The following is a 20,468-nucleotide window of genomic DNA, read 5'->3' on the forward strand; positions in this document are numbered from 1 at the left end:
GAGGGCCTTGAAAAGGACAGGGTGTCACTTAATACTTTGAAACTGCATCTCTGGAGGCCTTCAGTATCTCTTTTCTTTTTACTTAGTGAATTTAGGAAATTAAGTTGTGATGATAATTCTGTTAGGAAAGCTCACCTCAGTGCAAGCAAAATGCTTTCAAAATCTGTCTAAAGAGAAATATGTTTTGGTTATATGTTAAAATGAAATCTGTGCTGTGTGGGGCTGCTCAAGTTATGACTCTCATATTTTATGTGAACATAACATGGTGCAATAACATCTTTAGTGAGAGGTACATGCAATTCTTACGGTGCAAATTTGTCTCTAAGTGTCAAGATATTGTGTTGAGGACTCATGCTTACAGGTTGGCATTCTAGCAGAGGAAGCAATGCTCTCTACCTGTTAATTTTCTTGGACTAATATTGTGCTCAGCTGTTCTATCAAATAACAAGTCGTAGTATACAGGTCTTGGTCATGTATCATTTAATGGATGTACAAGCTGTTCTTTGTGGGGGGTGAATGGTTTGTGGCTTTTGCAGATTAATACATTGTCTACATCTACTGGCAGGGTAGAGGTTTGCCTTCTAGACTATAGAGGTGAATATCTCAGAAAACTAATGCGGACCATTTCTTTTTAAAAATCAGACTTTTTATTTTAAAGGAGTAGGTAGGTAGTAGCTGCATGTCAGATGGTGAAGTCAGATTTACCTGCTGCTAAATAATTGTCTCCCTTGTTTTCTTCATTATAGTCTGAGGTTAGCTTTACTAAATGAAGCAAAAGAGGTGCGAGCAGCAGGATTGCGAGCCCTCCGCTATCTTATTCGAGACTCCAGTATTCTCCAGAAGGTGCTAAAGTTGAAAGTGGATTACTTGATAGCCAGGTAATTTTACTCTTCCTTCTTGTTGTAAATTGTGTAATTGTAAATCACTTTTTTCATAGTTGAGACAGGCGAGAAAAGGCATTTTCATATCCTCTTACATTCTCCATACATAGTTTTATAAAAGCTGTTTTTCTTCAATATGAATAATGTCCTTTAAAAATAAAAGGATAATACATCACACCAGCTAATCCAAATAAAATGCTATCCTAATATATGATGTACTGTGAGTAATCTAAAAAAATTTGGTTTTCTGTGATAAATGCCATTACTCATAAATTAATCTGTGGTATTAATAGAAGGTTGAAACATCAGTAATTTTCATGTCTTAAGTTGTTTTATGGGAGTTGTTTTGATTATTTCTATTATCATAGTGCTTTGGAGCCTCTACGACAAAGTCAGGGCTAAAAAGTAGTTCATGCCCAAGAATTTGTAGTCTAAGTATAACCCATGACATGACAGAATAATACTAAAGGGCAAACTAAGAATGAGATAATAAGATCAGCATGATGAGTAGATGTAAATATTAACATTTCTAGTGCTTCCTCTGTTAAAATCTTGTTGGATTTAATATACTGATACAGATGTGCATGTTTCTGTTTATTTATGCACATAGTCAGTTTTAGTGTGCTGTTTAATTTTGTTGGAGCAAAAGGACTTTTCTGATCTGAGAACACACACAAAACATGTTGATGTGAAACATTACAAATACTTTGTTTAGTCTCATTTGAAATGGCAAATGCAGCTAGCTCAGAAAATATTTGTTGAAGCCCTTATGCCTTGATGTTGTATATTTGAGAACGCTCCAGTGATTTAATTATAATGAAGATAACTGAAAAAAATACAAACTGAAGCTAATTGACCATTCATAATGAGTGTGCTGAAAGGCAGAATTTTTAAACAATCGGTCATAATACTTGCTTCTGTTTTTTCAGTTGCATAAATATTAACATGAGATATTACCAGTTAAGGTGAAAGTTAGTGTTGTTATAAACAAAATGTGTTTTTTAACTTACTTTAGGTGCATTGACATACAGCAGAGTAATGAAGTAGAACGAACACAAGCACTTCGATTAGTCAGAAAGGTAAAATCTAGCTATATATGGTCTTATTAGCTATGCCAGTCAGTTGTGCTGACTCTTGGTTTTCTCCATCAGCAGTTTTTTCACACATTCTGTAATACCTTACCTTACTTTACCGTATGAGAAGAAATTATAGCTTATAATTCAAAAGAGAAGGAATGGCAGTGCTGAGACTTGTTTCAATTTTAGTCTCTTCAAACTGAGAATCTTGAGTGGGCTAGAAAAACACTGCTAATTTTCCTTTGATAGAGATCATACTGAACAAGATTTGGGGAAAAAATTATCAAATGATGAATCCAAGGGTATAAGAACCATATTATTAAGTTTCATCTAATGATCTAACTTTATTGTATAGTGTGTTTAATCATCTGTGAATCAAGGATGGAAGGTTTTCTGCCATTTGAGAAATGAGGCAAATTGCCATCACTGGAATAGTCAAGTTGAAGGAATGCTTCTAGCCTTATTGCTTTATCCATAGAGGATGCTATCCATCGTTCTTTCTTAGATACACCATAAGACATAGTTAGTCTGCAGTGGTTACTGTACTGTGTACCCATGGATATGAGATGTCTGAAGCTGTGGTAGCTGCATTTTCAAGTTCATCCTAGAGAAATTGGCATACACAGCTACTGAAGGTATTTTTTTCAGGCAACACAGTGTTCTGCCTTTGTACTGGACTTTACTGTTCTTTATCGTGTTTATATTCTTCTACTGAGCATCTTAGGAAAAACTACCAAAGCCCTAAGTAAAGTTTGAAGTAGTTGGAAGAATGGTTCCCCAGGAGCACTGTGTGTTTTCAATCTGTTTTGTGTGTATGTGTATTTTTTTACATATATGTATAGGTTGAAAATATGGAAGTTTGTGCAATTTATTTTTCTTATAATGACCTCACTTGGTTTCTGTCTTACAGAAGAGACAATATGGTTGATTAACAATTGTGCCAAAAAGAGCATTTTAAAGCTTAAACACCACCCCCAAAACCAACCAAACAAAAAAACACCTTAAAGAAATGGATCCTTGAGGAAGTTGAAATCTGTAAAAGTTCTTTGTTAATCTGCTTTAAAAGAAAAGAGCTTCAATGTAGAGCCAGAATAACTTAAATCAGGCAATAGAATGGAAACACATTTGTAATTGGTTTTATTTGGATCAGAAATTTGTCCTCATTATTCCTGGGGTTATTTGAGCATTTCCTAGTTGAGCAAAAACTTCTGTCCTGCTTGAAAGAAACAAGAGGAAGCAAGAGAAATAAATCCATTCGTTTGGTTGGGAAAAATGATCCTGAAAGATAAGCATTAAAAAAATCATATAGCTGACCACCAGTACTTTTTTCTCCATCGTTGTACAAGGATGCTGTGAATGGAATGTACATGTTGTACAGAGATGCTCATGGTTCTTTGATGCTGAGAACTATGTTGATGAAAGATGTTTCCTAACATCTTTTGCTACCTAGAGCATCCTTTTTTCTTAAAAGACAATGTCAGACAAACAAAAAGCCACCCGACCTGGCTACCAGTAAAGTTAGTACCTCTTTCGTGTTCTGTCTGATCTGCATCAGTTAAGCATTCATGGGCCTAGAGCAGTTAGTATTTGAGAAACTCTCTTATAAGGAATACAGTAACACGCATCCTGAATGGCATATTCTGGATTTTCACACTGTCTTTTTGTTACCCTGCTCTTGCCCTTTTCCCATCTCTCTTCATCTCCCTCAATATCTCAGACTCAGTGGTTTGATACAGGATTCCTAAAAAGTTATATAAAGGTCTAGAAGAGGAAAATGAATGACAAATAAAACATAATTCATTTGTGTAGGAGGTAGTTTACTGTGAACCATGGAAGAAGTGAACTGGGTTCTATCAGCATCGTAGAACTGTTGTTCTCAGCTTCAAAGTCTGGATGCAATTCTTTAACCTCATCTTTGATAGCAAAAATGCATGTGTAAGAACAGTGTAGATACAAAACTTGAAAATATTCTCTTGCTTTCTTCTCTTCATAGGGTAGAAGAACAAAATACAAAATACTAATCCTGTTTTATGAATTCATAAAAGGCACTAAATGATAAACTTTTTTAAAAAAAAAGTGCAGGTTAAAGAAATATAGGAAGAGAAAAGAAAAACAACTTTACAATTTTTAAACTTGGTTTCTGATTTTTTTTTTGAAGGCTTTGAGTGCTCGCCGTCTCTTTTGACGGTAATCACCTCTACATTTCCTAGGAAGAGCTTTGCAATTTGGCAGTGTCTTCAGCCATGAAAATAATGGCATAAAGTTGCTTTGGAAAGCATTTTTCCATCTAATAGAAGTCAATAAACCCACTTTTTTTATAATTTAATAGGCAGAATATTTTCTTGTAAAGCAGAAGTCAGTGTTATGTACAATATGAACCACCTTCTTTCTTCTTCTTTTTTAGAGGAATCTTTAAAAACCAAATTCATAGTCTGTGTTACTTACTTCATCATAGCTGCTTGTAAATAGCCTTGCATCACCTGTCCTTGGTCTTTAGAACTGCATTTTGAAACCCAAAGCAGAAGGAAAGCAAATGAAAAGTTTATATTTATTCTGATGTACTTGGAATTGAATATTAAAAGAAAGAAATCTTTCATTCTCATGTCTTAAAACCAAAGAAAACAATGAAGTAGAGCAGCCTTGAGAGGCTGCTTGTGTCCTCACACTAAGTACTTGTCAATATCAGTAGGAAAAAACATTAACAACTTTGCAGAGTGGATTGGTACTCCCTTTCTATTGCTAATTCTTGTTACTTTATGCCCTTGTAAAAGTGAGACCACATGGGTGGGGAAGAGTTTGTTTTTTCTTTAGAGTCCTATCTTAAAACTTCCTGTTTTGTGTGTGACAACACTATGTATGACAAGAAGTTTCTCAAAAACACAACTTAAAAATAAACTTTAGTGTTCTAATACTTTTGTCATAATGGTTGATGTCATTTTAACATCCTCTGCAAAGAAGGTAAAACAACTAATAGATATTTGTTCAAACGGGATAAGACATCCAAGGGAGCTGTAAAATGAATATAGGATAAAAGAATTCTGGAAAAATAATGAAGATAAGCCTGCTTTTGTTGGAAACAAGATGGATATTAAAAAAAACCCTGGAAAACTAGCCTTAAGTTTTTAGGTATTTGATGGATATTGAGTCATTTTTTACATCTCACTTCTATTTATTAGTAGAAGATGATGTGACATGGTTGAGTGTGCTATAACACATTATGTTGTTCCCTTTTCAAGCAGTCAGACAGATAAAAAGCTACTAAGACATCTGTTTAGTGAAGTTCATGTTCCACAGTATAGAGGATATGTATATTTAATTTTTGCAAACTATGAAAAAACGTGAACAAACAGCTAATCGACCTTTGTAGTCAAAGCCTCGTTTGGGGCAAGGTCAGGAGTGGTGGTGTTGGGTTGGTTGTTTTGGACTGGGGGTTTTTGCCTTTAATGTGTGCCCAGGGTTTTGCTCCTTAATCTGGTTTAAATTCTGATTGTCGTAAACTAGCAGCTGAGGATTTCCATGGTGTGGGACCTCTTCAGTAGTGTAAATGAGCATTGGCTATTAAAATCTGTTCTCTTATTCTGTCTCAAATTTATTGCAAACTTTTTTCTAATTGAAGAATGACTTCATTAATGGATGCATGTCTTGTTTTCATCTCTGCTTTTCAGTTTAATATGTTTAAGGTGTGTATGTCTTTTGTGCCATAGCTATATAATTTATGATGGAGTTGAATTAGGCTGCAGTTCTAGGAAGATCAGGTACTATGCAAGAGGATATAGGGGTGTTACTGACAGTTGCCTTCTAGATACTATAGCAGCTTCTTCTGTTGACTGTCCTTTTTTGTAGTCTGCAGCAATCTAAGGATCTCTCTCCAAAAGAGGAGATTTTAGTCCTGGCTAATTAAACAGTTGAATAGGTACTGAAGAATCTGCTGCAGTATGAATGAATCTTCTAGAAGAGTTTGTAATCTACTCTGTGCCATTGGATAGCATTCTTTGTTGGTAAAGAATTCTTGGAAAAAATATGAAAAAGGTAGCTGTAGTTCTTTCTTTAACCCTTTCCTATTACAATAAAATAATACAAAATATAAAGAATACCCCCAAACTAAAGTGGGAAGAGAATGGCAAAGTAAATTGACAAACAAAGAATTTCAGGAACAAAAGAAATAGTTTTGAGGATTCACCAGATACAACCAAGTAATAGATGGAGTGGTCTGTCTGGTTGTATCTAGGAAACAGAATGCTGGTGAATCTGTGAGTATATTTAGAGAAATATTGCGAAGAAACCAGAGGGCTTTTTCTTTCATTTTTGGCAGATGATCACTGTGAATGCCTCATTGTTCCCCAGTTCTATTACTAATTCTTTGATAGCAGTTGGAAACGATGGTCTTCAAGAAAGAGACAGAATGGTTCGAGCGTGTATAGCCATTATCTGTGAACTAGGTAAGATAACTGAAAGCTAATTAAAAAAAATTTTGACATGGTTGTCATCAGTTTTCTAAGAGATTCTCTTCTGTGGGTTAGTATTAAATAGATTGTGTTCAAATAATTAAGGATATTTGTTTAATAATGAATTAGATGTTAAATGTTCTTAAGGTCAGTTTCATGGATTTTAGTCATTAGTTTGATATAAACCAAAATCACTTTAACTTAAAACCAAAGTCTCTTACATGAAGTACCTGAAGATTTCAGGTGCTGTTCTTTCCTTTAAGACTTGCCAATTCTTGATTTACCTTAAAAATGTTTCTCTGCTGCAGTTGATGTTTCTAAAACTAATGGATTGGAAGTAGGGAGAATTCCATACATGAGATGCTGACAAATGTACAAGAGTTCAGAGAACTACAAAACATCCTCCTTTAATAATTTCCACAGTGGCTTCTGGAAGTCAGTATTTGTGTCCATGTAAAGGCCACCTGGACAGTGATTTATACTAACTTCCTATGCTTGTTAAAAATCAGCACCCACATATGTTTTTTTGAAATCAATAAGAAGTAATTTCAGCAATGTTTTCAACATACAAACTTCTGTTTTAAAGAAATAAATGATCTGTTGCTCATTTATATTGTATAAATATTTTATCCATGTCAGTCCAGTGAAGCACAAAATCTTTTTGCAGGGAAGTCTGGAAGCTACTGTATGGAAACTTGGTTGGAAATAAATTGGGAAATTGCTGCCAATGGTGACTGACTGACTGTTCATGATAAATTAATCCAAAATCTCAATTCTGACGTTGCTGATGTCAGTCAGTTCCATTAAAAGCTTTATATGTGTCTCAGCAGTGTTCAGGTAGAAGAAGTTACATGTCCTAAAGAGGCAAGTTTGTTATATTGGAAGCCATGAAATGTTTTCTTTCCTATCACTGGCCGAAGTGACATGTTTTTCTTTATTTAGCACTTCAGAATCCTGAGGTGGTGGCTCTTCGGGGTGGTTTAAGTACCATCTTGAAAAATGTGATTGATTGTCAACTAAGCCGAATAAATGAGGCTCTGATAACTACAGTTTTGCATCTCATCAATCATCCAAAGACTCGACAGTATGTGCGAGCAGATGTAGAATTAGAGGTGGGTTCAGTTTTACTTGTTTAGTGACAGAAATTAAACATTATATTACTAATGAAAATGTTTAAGTTTAATCTCAGATTTTTCCCTCTGTGTGTGAGCAAAATTTTTAAAATATAACATTTTAGGCTAAGAGCATAATGATTTATAAAGCGGGAATAACATGACAGATTGGAGTGGGACTGAGGAAGGGACAAGACCTGTTTAACTGTATTCTCATGTGAAAGTAATGCATGTCTTTCTTTTGTTTAGAGAATTTTAGCTCCTTACACAGATTTTCACTACAGGCATAATCCAGACACAGCAGAAGGACAACTCAAGTAAGTGTTAGTGCTGCTACTTGTGCTACCAGTTATGTTGATGGTATGGGAATTAAGCGGTTTTTCTTTCTGAAGTGAAAATAAAAGCAATGACCTAATACTAAACTACTTGAAGTTGAATACAGTGGGTTGGAATGCAACTTCCAAAAATAATATTAAGTGTTTAAGATTTAAAAGGGCTTGTTTAGCCTGGAGAAGAGAAGCCTGGGGGATACCCTGCCCTGAATAACAGCCTTTCTAAAACCTATGAAGATGTAATCAAGAAGATGTAGCCAGCACCCTTCATGGTGGTAAAAGGTGGGAGGACAAGAAACAACAGAGAGAAATTGGAACAGGCTGTCTGGAGAGGTCCTGCAGCCTTCATCCTTGCGAGTTTCTAAGACCCAGCTGGATAAAGCCTTGAGTATAACCTGGTCTGGTCTGATAGCTGACAACATCTTTGTGCAGGATTTTGGACTAGAAACCTCCTGAGATTGCTTCCAACTTGAATTGTTCAGTTTTTTTAATTATCACATGGCATTAGATGCTTAGGTCTGGGTAACTGAATAAGGTCCAACTCTTCATGTCCCTGCTGTAGATTCACTGTCAGTGGAGGTGCAGAGTGATTCATCTGGCCATACATAAGTGTTTAGTTTGTGATGATATCCTCCTACCATGGAAATTCCCCTGAAAAAGGAAAAGTAACAATACTTAAAAATTCTAATTTTTGCGTGTGTATACACATTGTGTAAATGCATATACGTGCATATATGCACACATAAAGGCCTTCTCTTATTCTGGGTTTTGTTCCCATCTAAAGTCTCAGTTAACTACTTTTTACTTGCTATGTTAGTAACACTGTTTGTTTTATAGTAATGAACTGTATTGTGTCATCTGTTGTTTTAATAACAGAGAGGACAGAGAAGCACGGTTCCTAGCTAGTAAAATGGGAATAGTGGCAGCATTTCGATCATGGGCAGGTAAGATTTTTTTTTTTTTCCCTGTTTGAAGCTGGATGATTAGAAGGGGAATTTTACTTTCTAGTATAAAAGTCGTTTGTTTAAACACAGAATCTGTCTCATTTTGTGTCTAATTTCTATCAATACCTTTCTACGATGCTACTAAGATGTGTTTTGATACTGTAAAATTGGAGGATGCATACATAGTTTGACTACTGACAAGATGCAGCTTTCTGCCTCCCCCCCCCGAATACCTTGTAAGTTGTACCTTGATGGTACTTCTTGACATTTGATGGGTAAGAGGATGTTGAAAATAACATATCAGAAGAATTTGCCTTTGACATGGTTCTGCTACTGTAAATAAGAAATTTTTGTCTATGTGAAGAGATACCAACAGAATAGTTTCATTAGCACCTTCTTTTACCAGGTGCCATAGCTGAAGAGAAATTGCAGATGGGCATAGTTTGGGATTTTTCATGTAGAAGACATTTCTAAATCAAAAAAGCAGGTTTCCGCATCTTTCTAAATCCTTTCTCTGCAATATTACAATATCTAACATGAAGATACTGCCTCTTTCATGAGGGACTGCTCATTCTTTTAGTTAAGACGGTGTCTTGCAAATAAACTAAATCAGTTGATACAGCCATTTACCAAAATTTTGAGTAGGATTTTTACAGGCTATACTTAGGAAAGATTCAGACTGTATAGAAAGCCTTTTTCATTGTGAGACTGTTTTGGGTTTTTTTTGTGTTCTGAAAATGATCACTAAGCTTAATTTAATATCCAGGTATCAGTCAAAAGTTTCTCACGTGTTCTCACTTGTTTGGGTAGGAAGCTTGGGAAGTTTGTGACAACTTTGAAATTTCTAGGAAGCAGTTTCTGGTAGGAGTGTTGGTGCATCTTCCCTTACTCAGAACTATTAGCATATGCCTGAAAGTTCAAGTGACTGAAGAAACAATTGTCCTGGAATATGTTACTTGCCATGGCACTTTCACTGTTACTCACTTATCCTTTTTTATATTGGTTGTTATGTTGGAGACTAAAATCTTAAATGTTTTTAGTATAAAAATGTCCTTATAATGTCAGTCTTCTCAAAGGGCATGTAGCTAAACCAGGCTTGAGGGTGTTCTTGGGTTTTGTTTTGGCTTTTGGGGTGGGTTTTTTGCCTGTCTGTACCATCTGCTGTGTTCTACTGTTCTCTCCTTATTTTCCAGACTGGGTTATTCTTCAGACCTGATGGTTACTATGTCCTTTATTCTCATGTGTGATCATGTCCTTAGAGATAAAACTGGGGCATGGAGCAATGACTTGCATGTACCCAAATCTATTCCTGTATTGCAATTGGGCCACTATATGCTCTTGGAAAAGGCCTGTGAGGTGCGCTGTGGAACATATTTAAATGCCCTTAGTGTGTCTGTGGCCACATGTGCGTGTCTTAAGTTTCTGTGACATGGAAGTTTTTAAATTGAGGACTTTCTTCACGTTCATATAAAGCACGTGTCATTAAAGTTAAATTTGTATTAGTGAAAATAAATAGATGAGTAAGTGATATTTTTCATCTTATAGTAATTTTTAAAGAATAATGGTTTGGGTTTATTTATGATATGTAAGACAAAAAAGTATGTAAACCTGGATTCTTATTACTGACTTAAAGTTGCATTTTGGAGAAAGTTGTTTGTTTTCTGGACAACATGTTTCCATAAGTTTTAATTCTGTGAAGTATGAAGAGAAGTGGTCAAGGAAATGAGTGAGGTTATTGTCTTTGCAGCCACATTTTTAATGAAGAGACTGTATGTAAATTGAGCCTGAAAATTAGTGTAAGCTTTAGGTGGTATTCTGTAACATTTAGAAACAATTTGAAGGTTTTCCCTATTAATATTGAAATATTGAACTAATTGAGTGGAAGTACAGAGTAAAAGGACAAAATTATAAAAGAGGCTCTGAGATTTTATGCAAAGTTAAATCAAACACATTTCAATGTGGTGAAACTTCTGAAGACAAGCACTGGTCATTTAGGAAAAGGTGGTTTAAAATGATGCACAGAGAATGTTATTCCAAGTATGTTTACACTTGCTGTTTAGAATTTGCCTGAAATTAAAAGGAACTGAATAATCTGTTAGGTTAAGATACAGCTTTTGATGGAGAAACTTCTCATAGTTCTACCAAGACGATGCAGATCTTTCAGGTTTAAGACTCATTCTTTATTGACAATTTTGTCTTGTCTTTTCTGCCATTTCTTCCAAGTAAACATTGTTTCTGCAGATAATTTAAAAATACTGTTCACAGTAGAAAGGACAAAAGTAACTATAGTTTTTAATGAAGGAACAAGAGTTTTGTGATTAGAAAGTTTTGTTAAATATTGATTGGAAAGGAGATGACATTATAAAGGTAAAAATATTTGATTAGTAATTTTTGTCATCTGTGCTTGTAATCAAACTGGAAATAAAATTTAACAATGTCTAATGCTTTTTCTGTTTGAGGGAATATTACTATGTATTTAATGTTCCTAGGTATTATCAGCCTGTGCAAACCTGGAAATTCTGGGATTCAGTCTCTTATTGGAGTACTCTGTATACCAAATATGGAAATACGGGTAGGTGGTAAATATTTAGTACTGATGTAGGAATAATAATGGATGCTTTACTTAACATATTCTTAACATTTTAACAATTTAGTGGTTTAAACACAGACTCCAGTTACGAAACCACTATCCTCGAGTTTATTTGACCCCCAAGTTCAAGTCTGTAATTCCATCATAACATTCCTGTGAGAATGGCAGCACACCCTTTATATCTGAGAGGAGGGAACGAAGGAGAGAAAAGTACATAAAATAACTTTTACTCTGGTGACAAGTCAAAGCATGTTCACAGTAGCTGCAGTTATGAGTTTAAAGCAAATAACCAGAGCTGAATCCAAGATGGAAAAAAAAGTTTATTCCCAATTACCTATTAAACAAAGAAGTTGATGGTGGCATCCGTAACTGTTCTAAAAATCTGTAATCCAAGTAGCTTGAGCTTCTGTAGAATTCATAGTGACAATAAGGCACAGTTCTGAAGTAAACACGCCCCTTCCCTTCTCTTCTCCACATGATTTCAGTTTATGAAAATAAGCATGTTATCTAAAAAAGAAACACTGAAACAAATACACCAATTTTAGCTCTCTATAGAAATACCAACTTCAACATTAATAGTGAACAAAAGGACAATTTTTGTAAATCTATAAAATTCCTTTTGTGGTTTTTTTGGTAGCGAGGTCTGCTTGAAGTTCTCTATGATATATTTCGCCTTCCTCTTCCTGTTATCGCAGAAGAATTTATTGAGGCACTTCTCAGTGTAGGTAAGTATTTAGTAGCAGTTCACATAAGAATTCTGTCTATTAAGCTCTTCTACAAATTTGAACCCTTCACTGCCTCCTTTATATTGTAAATTATGTCAGCATTAACTGTTTCATCACTGAATTAATTAGGTGCTCTGAAGTCCTGTTTAAAATTCTTTATCAACCATTAAATGTTGTAAGTTTGATAAAAGATCAGTGGTGGAGCACAATGGAACATTTATGCAAAACACTGTGTAAACACATTACTACAAATTAGACTTATTTGAAGAGTCAGAAGTATTAGTAATGTAAAAGTGTTAGTTGAATGTTACGGAAAAGTTCTTGAACAGTCTTTTCTATATATTGTGTAGTTGCTAGCAATCTCCACTGCACTTTAGCAGACTTTTATTTTTTCCTGGGGCAAGTGTATTCTTTTTCATGTCTCTATGTTTAGCAGAGTTAGTCTTTTATCTTTAGAATTACTCCTTTGTGAACCCAAGCGTATCCTCTGCTTTGTATCGCAGTGCAAAAGTATGAGCCCAGAAGGAGTAAGTTTCAGCCTTTAATGTTCCAGCAATTCTCTTCTCTGAACTTCGATTATAAAAGCTTAATCCTTGGTCTGCATTTAAGTAAATAAATCATTCTTTGTTGCAAACTTCCTGCTTTCTGACTTATGGATGTACATTTTTAAATGTTAAGTCTTATGATATTTTCTATTAAACAAGTTTAATGTGCTTATGAATTGGAAGTGTCATTATTTTGATTGATACTTAGATACAATCTTTGTTCTAGCTTTGAAGTTAGCCTTGCTTTGTTCAGCAGTGTGAATTAGATAACTTGTTAGGGATCCCTTCTGACAAAATTTTCTGTAATTTGAAACCTGAAATAACATTTGTTGGCAATGACTATTGTTTACCTACTGACAACTATTAAAATAACACTATGAAATCCAATGTTATAATTACCATTGTCCATATTTTCTTGTTCTAGATCCAAGCAGGTTTCAGGACTGCTGGAGACTTTCTGATGGCTTTGTAGCTGCTGAAGCTAAAACTATATTACCCCATCGAGCCAGGTCAAGGTGAGCATTTAGTGAATTCAGTCTAAACCCTTGTTTTTGTTTTGTGGTGGTGTTGACAAAATACTTGTTGCTTTCTTGCAGAGACAATAAGAAATGAACTCTCTAAATTGTTTCTATACTTTCTTTCTCCTTAGGCCTGATCTTATGGATAATTACTTGGCTTTAGTGCTTTCAGCTTTTATTACCAATGGACTTCTAGAGGTAACTAGTGACTTTAAGTTTGAATAGATGCTTGCTATTTTTTTCCTATAAATATTAAAATAAGATGTTGTACATTAAATGTAATAATTTTTTAATTTTTTGAAGGGTTTGGTTGAAGTGATCACAAGTAGTGATGACCATGTATCTGTCAGAGCAACTATCCTTTTAGGAGAACTTTTGCACATGGTAAGTAAAACTTTTTGCTGAGAATAAGTAGTATTGGTAGCTAGTTGTAAATAGATATTTCCTATTATAGCTTTGAATTTATGTTATGAACTTGGAACATCTACTTTTCATCAGAATAGTGGGTTAATTTACATTACATCTTTAGGCACTTCATATATTAAAAGCAGTATGAACCAATAGGAAGGCTGTTTGGAAAGTATTGAAAGTGGGGTTCTGCTCCAAGGATAATCCTCAGCTCTCAAACTCTCACCAATACACTTCCTTGCCTCAGTAGCCAGTTGTATTTTTAAGCTGGAGTCCTGCAAACTCACCCATCAGTTACTGTGTTTGGGAAAAGGACCATTGCAGATTTGGGCTTTTTTTAGAATGATGGTAGCCCTCTGGCAGTGTGTCTAGCTTTCTGCCTCACAGGCTAGGCAGACAGAACTTTTTTCATGTTCTGCTTGGTGTGGCTGGGGCACTTGATTTATTCATTCAGGCAACTCCAACTTGGTGGAGTGCTCTTTTAGCCTCGTGTGGGTAGCCCCTGCTACAGAGAAGCTGAAGGGACTGTGCTTTGTTCTGCTTCCCTCTACCTAACAGCTTTTACAGCAGCTTCTCTCTCTTAACCCAAACTATTTTGGTATAGAGATAATATTACTGTTTTCATATATACTCCAGTGCTACCTTTCAGCTTCCCAAGGAGCTGTTAGTCATATGTGAAGTGGCATGATTTACCTTTCTTGCAAAATAGTTCTTTTATCTTTCACATCCTGTATTGATGACAAGAATAGCATATGTAGCAGAGCATTTTTTGATTAGTTTTCTTGTGCTTGTTCTTTTAATCTTTTCTCCAAATAAACTATTTTATAAGAGATGGTAAGATCTTGAAGTACAACTCTGTCTTACAAAAATTTGAAAATGAATTATCAGAAATAGTCTGCATCTCAGGACTATCTGCTCATTTCAGTGGTGCTTAATGCTCCAAAAAGAAGATCTGAATCTTCAGATACAAGATTGCTTATTACTACAGTGATTTACAACATCTCATCTCAGCAGCAGGTGTCACAACCACAACAAATCTGTTCTGTAGTCTCTTCAGTGACTTTTCTTTAAATTATTGGTGGAATTTGAGTATTCAGTTAGCTATGTAGTGTAAAAAGAGGAATCTGTAACAACATATGCTACTTTTCTGGTTTCTGGAATACTTTTGAATGGGAGTGACTGTTAACTGACATTTGAGTATGCTGCAAAGCATAGGTATTTTTTGGTTTTCTGAAGAGGTGATTCATTGGTCAGAGATGACTGTTTATCAAAATACTGCACAAATATTTGTACTTTTATTTAGTTTTAAGAGATTGAAGTATTTCTTTATCTTCATTATTCCTTAGTTTCCAAAAACGTTTGCAGAACTACCTATGTTTCCCAAAATGAAAGCAATTAAATGTCTAGTAATTTAGGAAGTTATGGTAATTAGATTTTTTTTGTGCAGAAAGCTTTTAACAGAAATCATCAGCTTAAATTGTATTTCTGATTTTGGATTTTTTTAGCACTTTTGTACACATGTCATGGGTATCTGATGCTTTGCATGTTTTTACATATAACCACTTAAAAACCACCAATGCAAACAATACAGATTAGAAGGCTCTGAGATCCAAAATTGTCTTAAGTTATTTTCAATTGTATTTCAGATTGATTAGTTAGATCAAATATTCAAAATAGTATGTGTAATTATTGCTTTTTGATGTTATGCAAAAGGTAGTTTTATTGTTATGTCTTTGTGAAAGTCGTGTGAAAAGTGGTAGGTAGTTCAAATGTTGATCCTAAAGAGATGGCTGAAAATGTTGTAATGAATTATTCTAACAGGTCTTTTGTTGGTTTTTTTAGGCAAACACAATTCTTCCTCATTCTCACAGCCATCACCTGCACTGCTTACCAACGCTAATGAATATGGCAGCATCTTTTGACATCATGAAAGAAAAAAGACTGTAAGAATTCTAAGTTACTAAGTTACACTTAAAAATATCCCCCCAGCTGAGTGAAAACCTACGTTACAAGCTTTCTGGTGGCAGAAAGTACTTATGTCTTTATTTAAAATCAAACAAACGCATGCATATAGAAAAGCTGTGTCACAATTACTAGGGAGATCGTCTCCAGTGCATCATTCCAAAAGTGTTTGCATTAACAATTTAGAAATCTGGAAAGAAAGTTTTGATAGTAGATTTCAGAAGACTTCTGTGTGGATTGCAGACTTTTACACAGAATTTTTCTTAAATGAACTCTAAGGCACTGTTCAACCAAGCAACATCTGAGGCGTGTTCTGTGTGTTTGACCTCTCCATTGTTTCACGCTTTTTTGGCATTTTGATACAATTAAGCTTTCAAAACTAAAAAAGCCTGCATGAATTTTGTTTTCTTCTGTTGTTGTTTATCTATAGTTAATTAAATAGTAAGAGACCAAATCAGTGAGTCATTATTAGTGTGAGCAAGAGAAAAAACGGTAATATTGACATGGTGCTGGTTTTTTGTTGCTTTTCTTTTAAAACCATTTTTTCTTCAGAAGAAAATGGTGATTGTAACATTAGTAATTATGTTAAAACTTTCTGGTGCTTTTGTTCAAATTTTGCACTGATAATTTTTTTTTGTTCTATTTAAATATAAGAATGTATGAACAGGAATTTTAAATTTAGTGCAGCATTCTGCAGTGATATGTATTAGGGAACAGTCTGGCAGTCATGGTGCTAATCAAATGAGGTATATTTAGGTATCTGATTTGAACTAGAAATACCTGAATTTTTAGATATTAAAAAACTATGGGCTTTTTATTTTACTTATTTTTTACTTATTTAGAATTTCTCTGTACATCTTGCAGTCTTGCAATTTAACCTCTGAAGTGCTCTTTCATAAAATACCATCTCCTGGGTGCTTCACACAATTCAAACCTCCTGCAAACCTCCTGAGGGAAAAAAGTCAAATAAATTGATAGATTCATGTGTCTTAAAACATATTTCTGTAACTCAGTGTTCTTCCATTTCTTTTCGGAGACCCATTTAAATTGTGTGTTGGGTTTTTTCTGTATTATAGGAAATGGTTTTGTGAATTGCTCTTGCCATTCCTGATCTGCCTTGTCAGATCAGTATTATGGTAAATATGACTTTCTATTTTGTCTTTCATTGTGTTGTCAGTGATAAATTGCAGAATCATTCTGAGCTGCTGCTGTGAAATGATAAATGTTTCTTGTAGAGTGCTTCCAAGAAATGTAGTGCTCTTCTGCTTTTTAGTTTTGAAGTTTTCTTATGTGTCAGTACAAGACTTTAATATGTGAAATCACAAGTTATTTTTCAAAAAAGACATATCTGAAACTCCATCACAGGTTATTTCACTTGGTCAAAGCTGTGGGATGAGAGGAAGGATGAAAAACAGAAGGGATACGTTTGTGTATCATGTACAGTTTTTTTGCTTTTTTGCATTTGTGGACATACCTGAGAGAGTAGTAGAATTCCTGGTTTTGTTGAAAGAAAGTGATTTTGTAGAAGTAATATTTTTTTTATTTGGGGATGTTGGTCTTGGTCAACACTCTGCTTTGTTTCATACTCTGAAAAACTGTAAGCCCTGTTATGGATTAAATTTATGTAATTCAGATAAGTGACCAAATTCAAATGTATTTGTTGGTTTGAAGATAATATAAAAACACTCTCGTACCCTATGAGAATTTTTGTTAATGGGGAAGAAAGGTAGATGTACCTCCTCCTTTTAGACTTCCTTATTTTATATGCTCAGCAGTTTTTGTCTTTTTTTGCTACCACTATTTTGTAATTAACTGTTTCTGCCCTTGTCAACTGTCATTTCTGTTAACTTCGTATCTTTTCCTGGAAAACTTACATGCTGTTGCTGAACTATTCAGATACAAAGAGCAGGAAGCATACTACTGATACTTCTGCCACCCTTGGCGGGGGGGGGGGGGGGGGGAAGAGAATTTATAAGAAATACTTCGTTAGTCAAAGTTGAAGTAGCCTCCTCAACTCTCAACTTCACTACAGAATGTTGATCTACTGTGACATCTCACAATACTCATTAACTTTAAACTTTACAAATCTTCTGTGGACTGTGATAGACACCAGTAATTGCAGAGTAGAAGGAAAGGTATCAATAAGGCTTATTCTTCAGTACTAGAGGTTCTGAAAGGTAATTTTCTGTACAATTTCAGTACAAGACTGAGTCCTATGTATGTATGAAAACTTGTATTGAGAAAATTATTTTCTTTTTATTTGCTTTGGAATTGTTAGTCAGTTTTTTCTTGAGCTATGTTTGTTTGCTCAAGATAGAGCAGTGGTGCTCTTTAGTTGGATAACAGTTGCCAAATACTGATTACAGGGTTTTTTTTTCCTATTAGACGAGCAAGTGCTGCACTCAACTGCTTAAAACGTTTTCATGAGATGAAGAAAAGAGGACCTAAACCTTACAGCCTCCATTTAGATCATATTATTCAGAAAGCGATCTCAACACACCAAAAAAGAGATCAGTACCGTGTGCAGAAAGACATCTTTATTTTAAAGGTATTACCATTATTGAGTTTCCAAAACTGAATTTGACTTTGTATTTTGGAGACTTATATCCTGCCTACCAAGCTTCACTCTCTCATCTAAATCAGAGCCATTTAAGTGATTTCTTTATAGTATTTTTTCATTTAATTTGTCTCGTAGGTACTTGTGGATACTATATTGCATTTCTAGAATTTGAGGAGTGAAATTACAATAATTCCTCATGCTTTTTAGGACCAATTGTGATCTCTTACTATTAGATTCTTAATGCAGTACTATAACAATGCAATTTACTTTCAAATGCAAATTACTGTGGAGCACATCTCTTTTAATGATTGTTATGTAAACAGTAAGTATATCGTGTGACAAGACTGAAAAAAATGGTGCAAGGTAACTGTAGTTGTTCGTGTCTGTATTCCAGGATACAGAAGAAGCACTTGTAATGAATCTTCGAGACAGCCAAGTTCTCAATCATAAAGAGAATCTTGACTGGAATTGGAATCTAATAGGGACCATACTGAAGGTGAGCTTAAAAAGGGCGTGATACTACTTTTATGAAATTGTTTGGAAAAAGTCTCCATTTCATACGAGAGCTTTGAATTTCTAATATTAACTCCACAGTACATCACATCACCTGTTTTATTTCAGAAAACTAGGATCTCATGGATTTATCAGTGCTGATACAGTCTGTTTACATACAACCCTTAAACTATATACAAAAATACACTACAGTTACATTCACAAATTTATTAATAAGCATGTATTAAATTTTATATAACTTTATTTGTATAAAAATAGACTTTAAAGAATTAGCTATATTGACTTTAAAGCTGCTAATATTTTAGACTTCAGTCCAAACTATACAGGGATACAGAATTTTCATAGCAGAATTTTTTTATATAATGTGAGCTAAAGGTTAAGGCTGCAGGTGGGTTATAGATCAAACCTCAGATGCTTAGTCTGAGCCACATATGAAAACTTCAGTAATATGCAATCTCATTGTATGTTCTGAACTAGTACAAATACTCTTATAGCATCAAGTTCATTACAAACTTAACTTGTTTTTACAAAATAAAGGAAGTATCTCTGACAGGGAAGGCACTATCTTAAATATATTTAATGCACAGTTTTTAAGAGGCTGCCTCTTTTTTTTAAGCAGAAAACTTACTTTCTTTGAATATAGAAAACTTTGTACTAAGTATAGTTTTCGAACCAAAATAGCTCCTGTCATTCTGTGCATCAAAGCCATCCTTCTGTTATTACCCCAAGTAGTAAAATTTTCTTACTGTCTCCTTACTGTGGTGTTATAAAGATGGTTAAAGTCTAAAAAAGGATTAATGGTGACAATAATCAAGATTATATTTAAAAAAAAAAAGAAACTAAATATTTCTGTGTGTTTTTTCAGGGACTGTTAAACTTGAGATAGCAAGTATCTCTCTGGTGTAAAGACCTGAATTTGTATATGACAGTAGCTTTGCTCCACCAAATTTCACTGTTCACAGGTTTTTACTGCAATTACTAGATTTACTGGATTACTAGAGATCTATGATTATTAATCATAGATATTTTTACCTTTGATTCAGTATTAAAGATAATAAACTGTTTTTCAGAATCTCACTGTTAATTAATCTGTGTTGTACTTTGACAATGGAAGTTTTACTACAATTTTATGTAGTTGACCACTAAGGTTTTGTTTGGTTTTTTTTTTTACCTGAAATTTAGGTCAAACTGTCAATTTCCGTGATATCTCAGACCTCCCCAGCAGTATATTTCCTAGTGTCCTGACAAACAGTTTATAATGTCTCAAAATCAGGGACTTCAGTCTTTCAGAATGAGAAGTTTGTGTTTTCTGATTTGATTCTAACCACTTCTGTTCCTGTTAAACTGCACAACACCAGCATATAGTAAGATAATGTTGTCAGAGTGGTCCCTCTTTAGTCCTCGTATGAGCAGGATCCAGATTCCAGTGTTTGGACTTCACTATCTCATGCGGCTACTCGCCTCTCTTTTGGCTGTCACAGCCTTACAGCTTTAGAGCATCAGCTTTCTAACCACCTCACTACTTGCATTTCATGTGATCCCTCACTGCCTTTTTAACTTGCTCAGCTTGCTGTCTAAGCTGCTAAAAGAGCAGCAAAAGTGGCATCAGTCAGGATGGAGGAATTGCAACTTTGTTGTTCACAGCAGAGCTTCATACTTTTTCTGGAACTGTTACTAGTGTAGTCAGTTTTACTAATCATTAACTAGTGCACTATACCTCTTAATACTAGTATACCAATTGGAAATGTACAATTGTATTGCTTAGGTAGGAAAGAATGCTTGCTGCACTCTTTTTCCATCCATTCCAAGAAGATACTAGTAGCAGCAAAAATAAATCTGAAACTGTAGAGACAACAG

The 20,468-nt window shown here is 34.6% G+C and overlaps 1 protein-coding gene across 4 annotated transcripts in view; it reads left to right on the top strand.

The window, feature by feature from the left end:
• The window catches only part of RICTOR (RPTOR independent companion of MTOR, complex 2), an 84,968-nt gene that overhangs the window by 31,969 nt on the left and 32,531 nt on the right, over positions 1 to 20,468 (top strand). For 2 of the 4 annotated variants that reach the window (XM_010585813.1, XM_010585815.1), the window contains 14 exons: positions 747 to 878; positions 1,897 to 1,960; positions 6,270 to 6,396; positions 7,345 to 7,514; positions 7,764 to 7,831; positions 8,723 to 8,790; positions 11,280 to 11,362; positions 12,018 to 12,105; positions 13,075 to 13,165; positions 13,300 to 13,366; positions 13,472 to 13,552; positions 15,419 to 15,519; positions 17,924 to 18,086; positions 18,493 to 18,594. In XM_010585813.1, the coding sequence (XP_010584115.1) occupies positions 747 to 878; positions 1,897 to 1,960; positions 6,270 to 6,396; positions 7,345 to 7,514; positions 7,764 to 7,831; positions 8,723 to 8,790; positions 11,280 to 11,362; positions 12,018 to 12,105; positions 13,075 to 13,165; positions 13,300 to 13,366; positions 13,472 to 13,552; positions 15,419 to 15,519; positions 17,924 to 18,086; positions 18,493 to 18,594 (1,405 nt within the window). Of the gene's footprint in view, positions 1 to 746; positions 879 to 1,896; positions 1,961 to 6,269; positions 6,397 to 7,344; positions 7,515 to 7,763; positions 7,832 to 8,722; positions 8,791 to 11,279; positions 11,363 to 12,017; positions 12,106 to 13,074; positions 13,166 to 13,299; positions 13,367 to 13,471; positions 13,553 to 15,418; positions 15,520 to 17,546; positions 17,716 to 17,923; positions 18,087 to 18,492; positions 18,595 to 20,468 lie in introns of those variants that run through there. The other 2 variants (XM_010585814.1, XM_010585817.1) reach the window with 2 other exon arrangements.

The sequence above is a fragment of the Haliaeetus leucocephalus genome, unplaced genomic scaffold, assembly GCF_000737465.1.
Source record: "Haliaeetus leucocephalus isolate CR32 unplaced genomic scaffold, Haliaeetus_leucocephalus-4.0 Scaffold120, whole genome shotgun sequence".
In the NCBI taxonomy this organism is placed as follows: Eukaryota; Metazoa; Chordata; class Aves; order Accipitriformes; family Accipitridae; genus Haliaeetus; species Haliaeetus leucocephalus.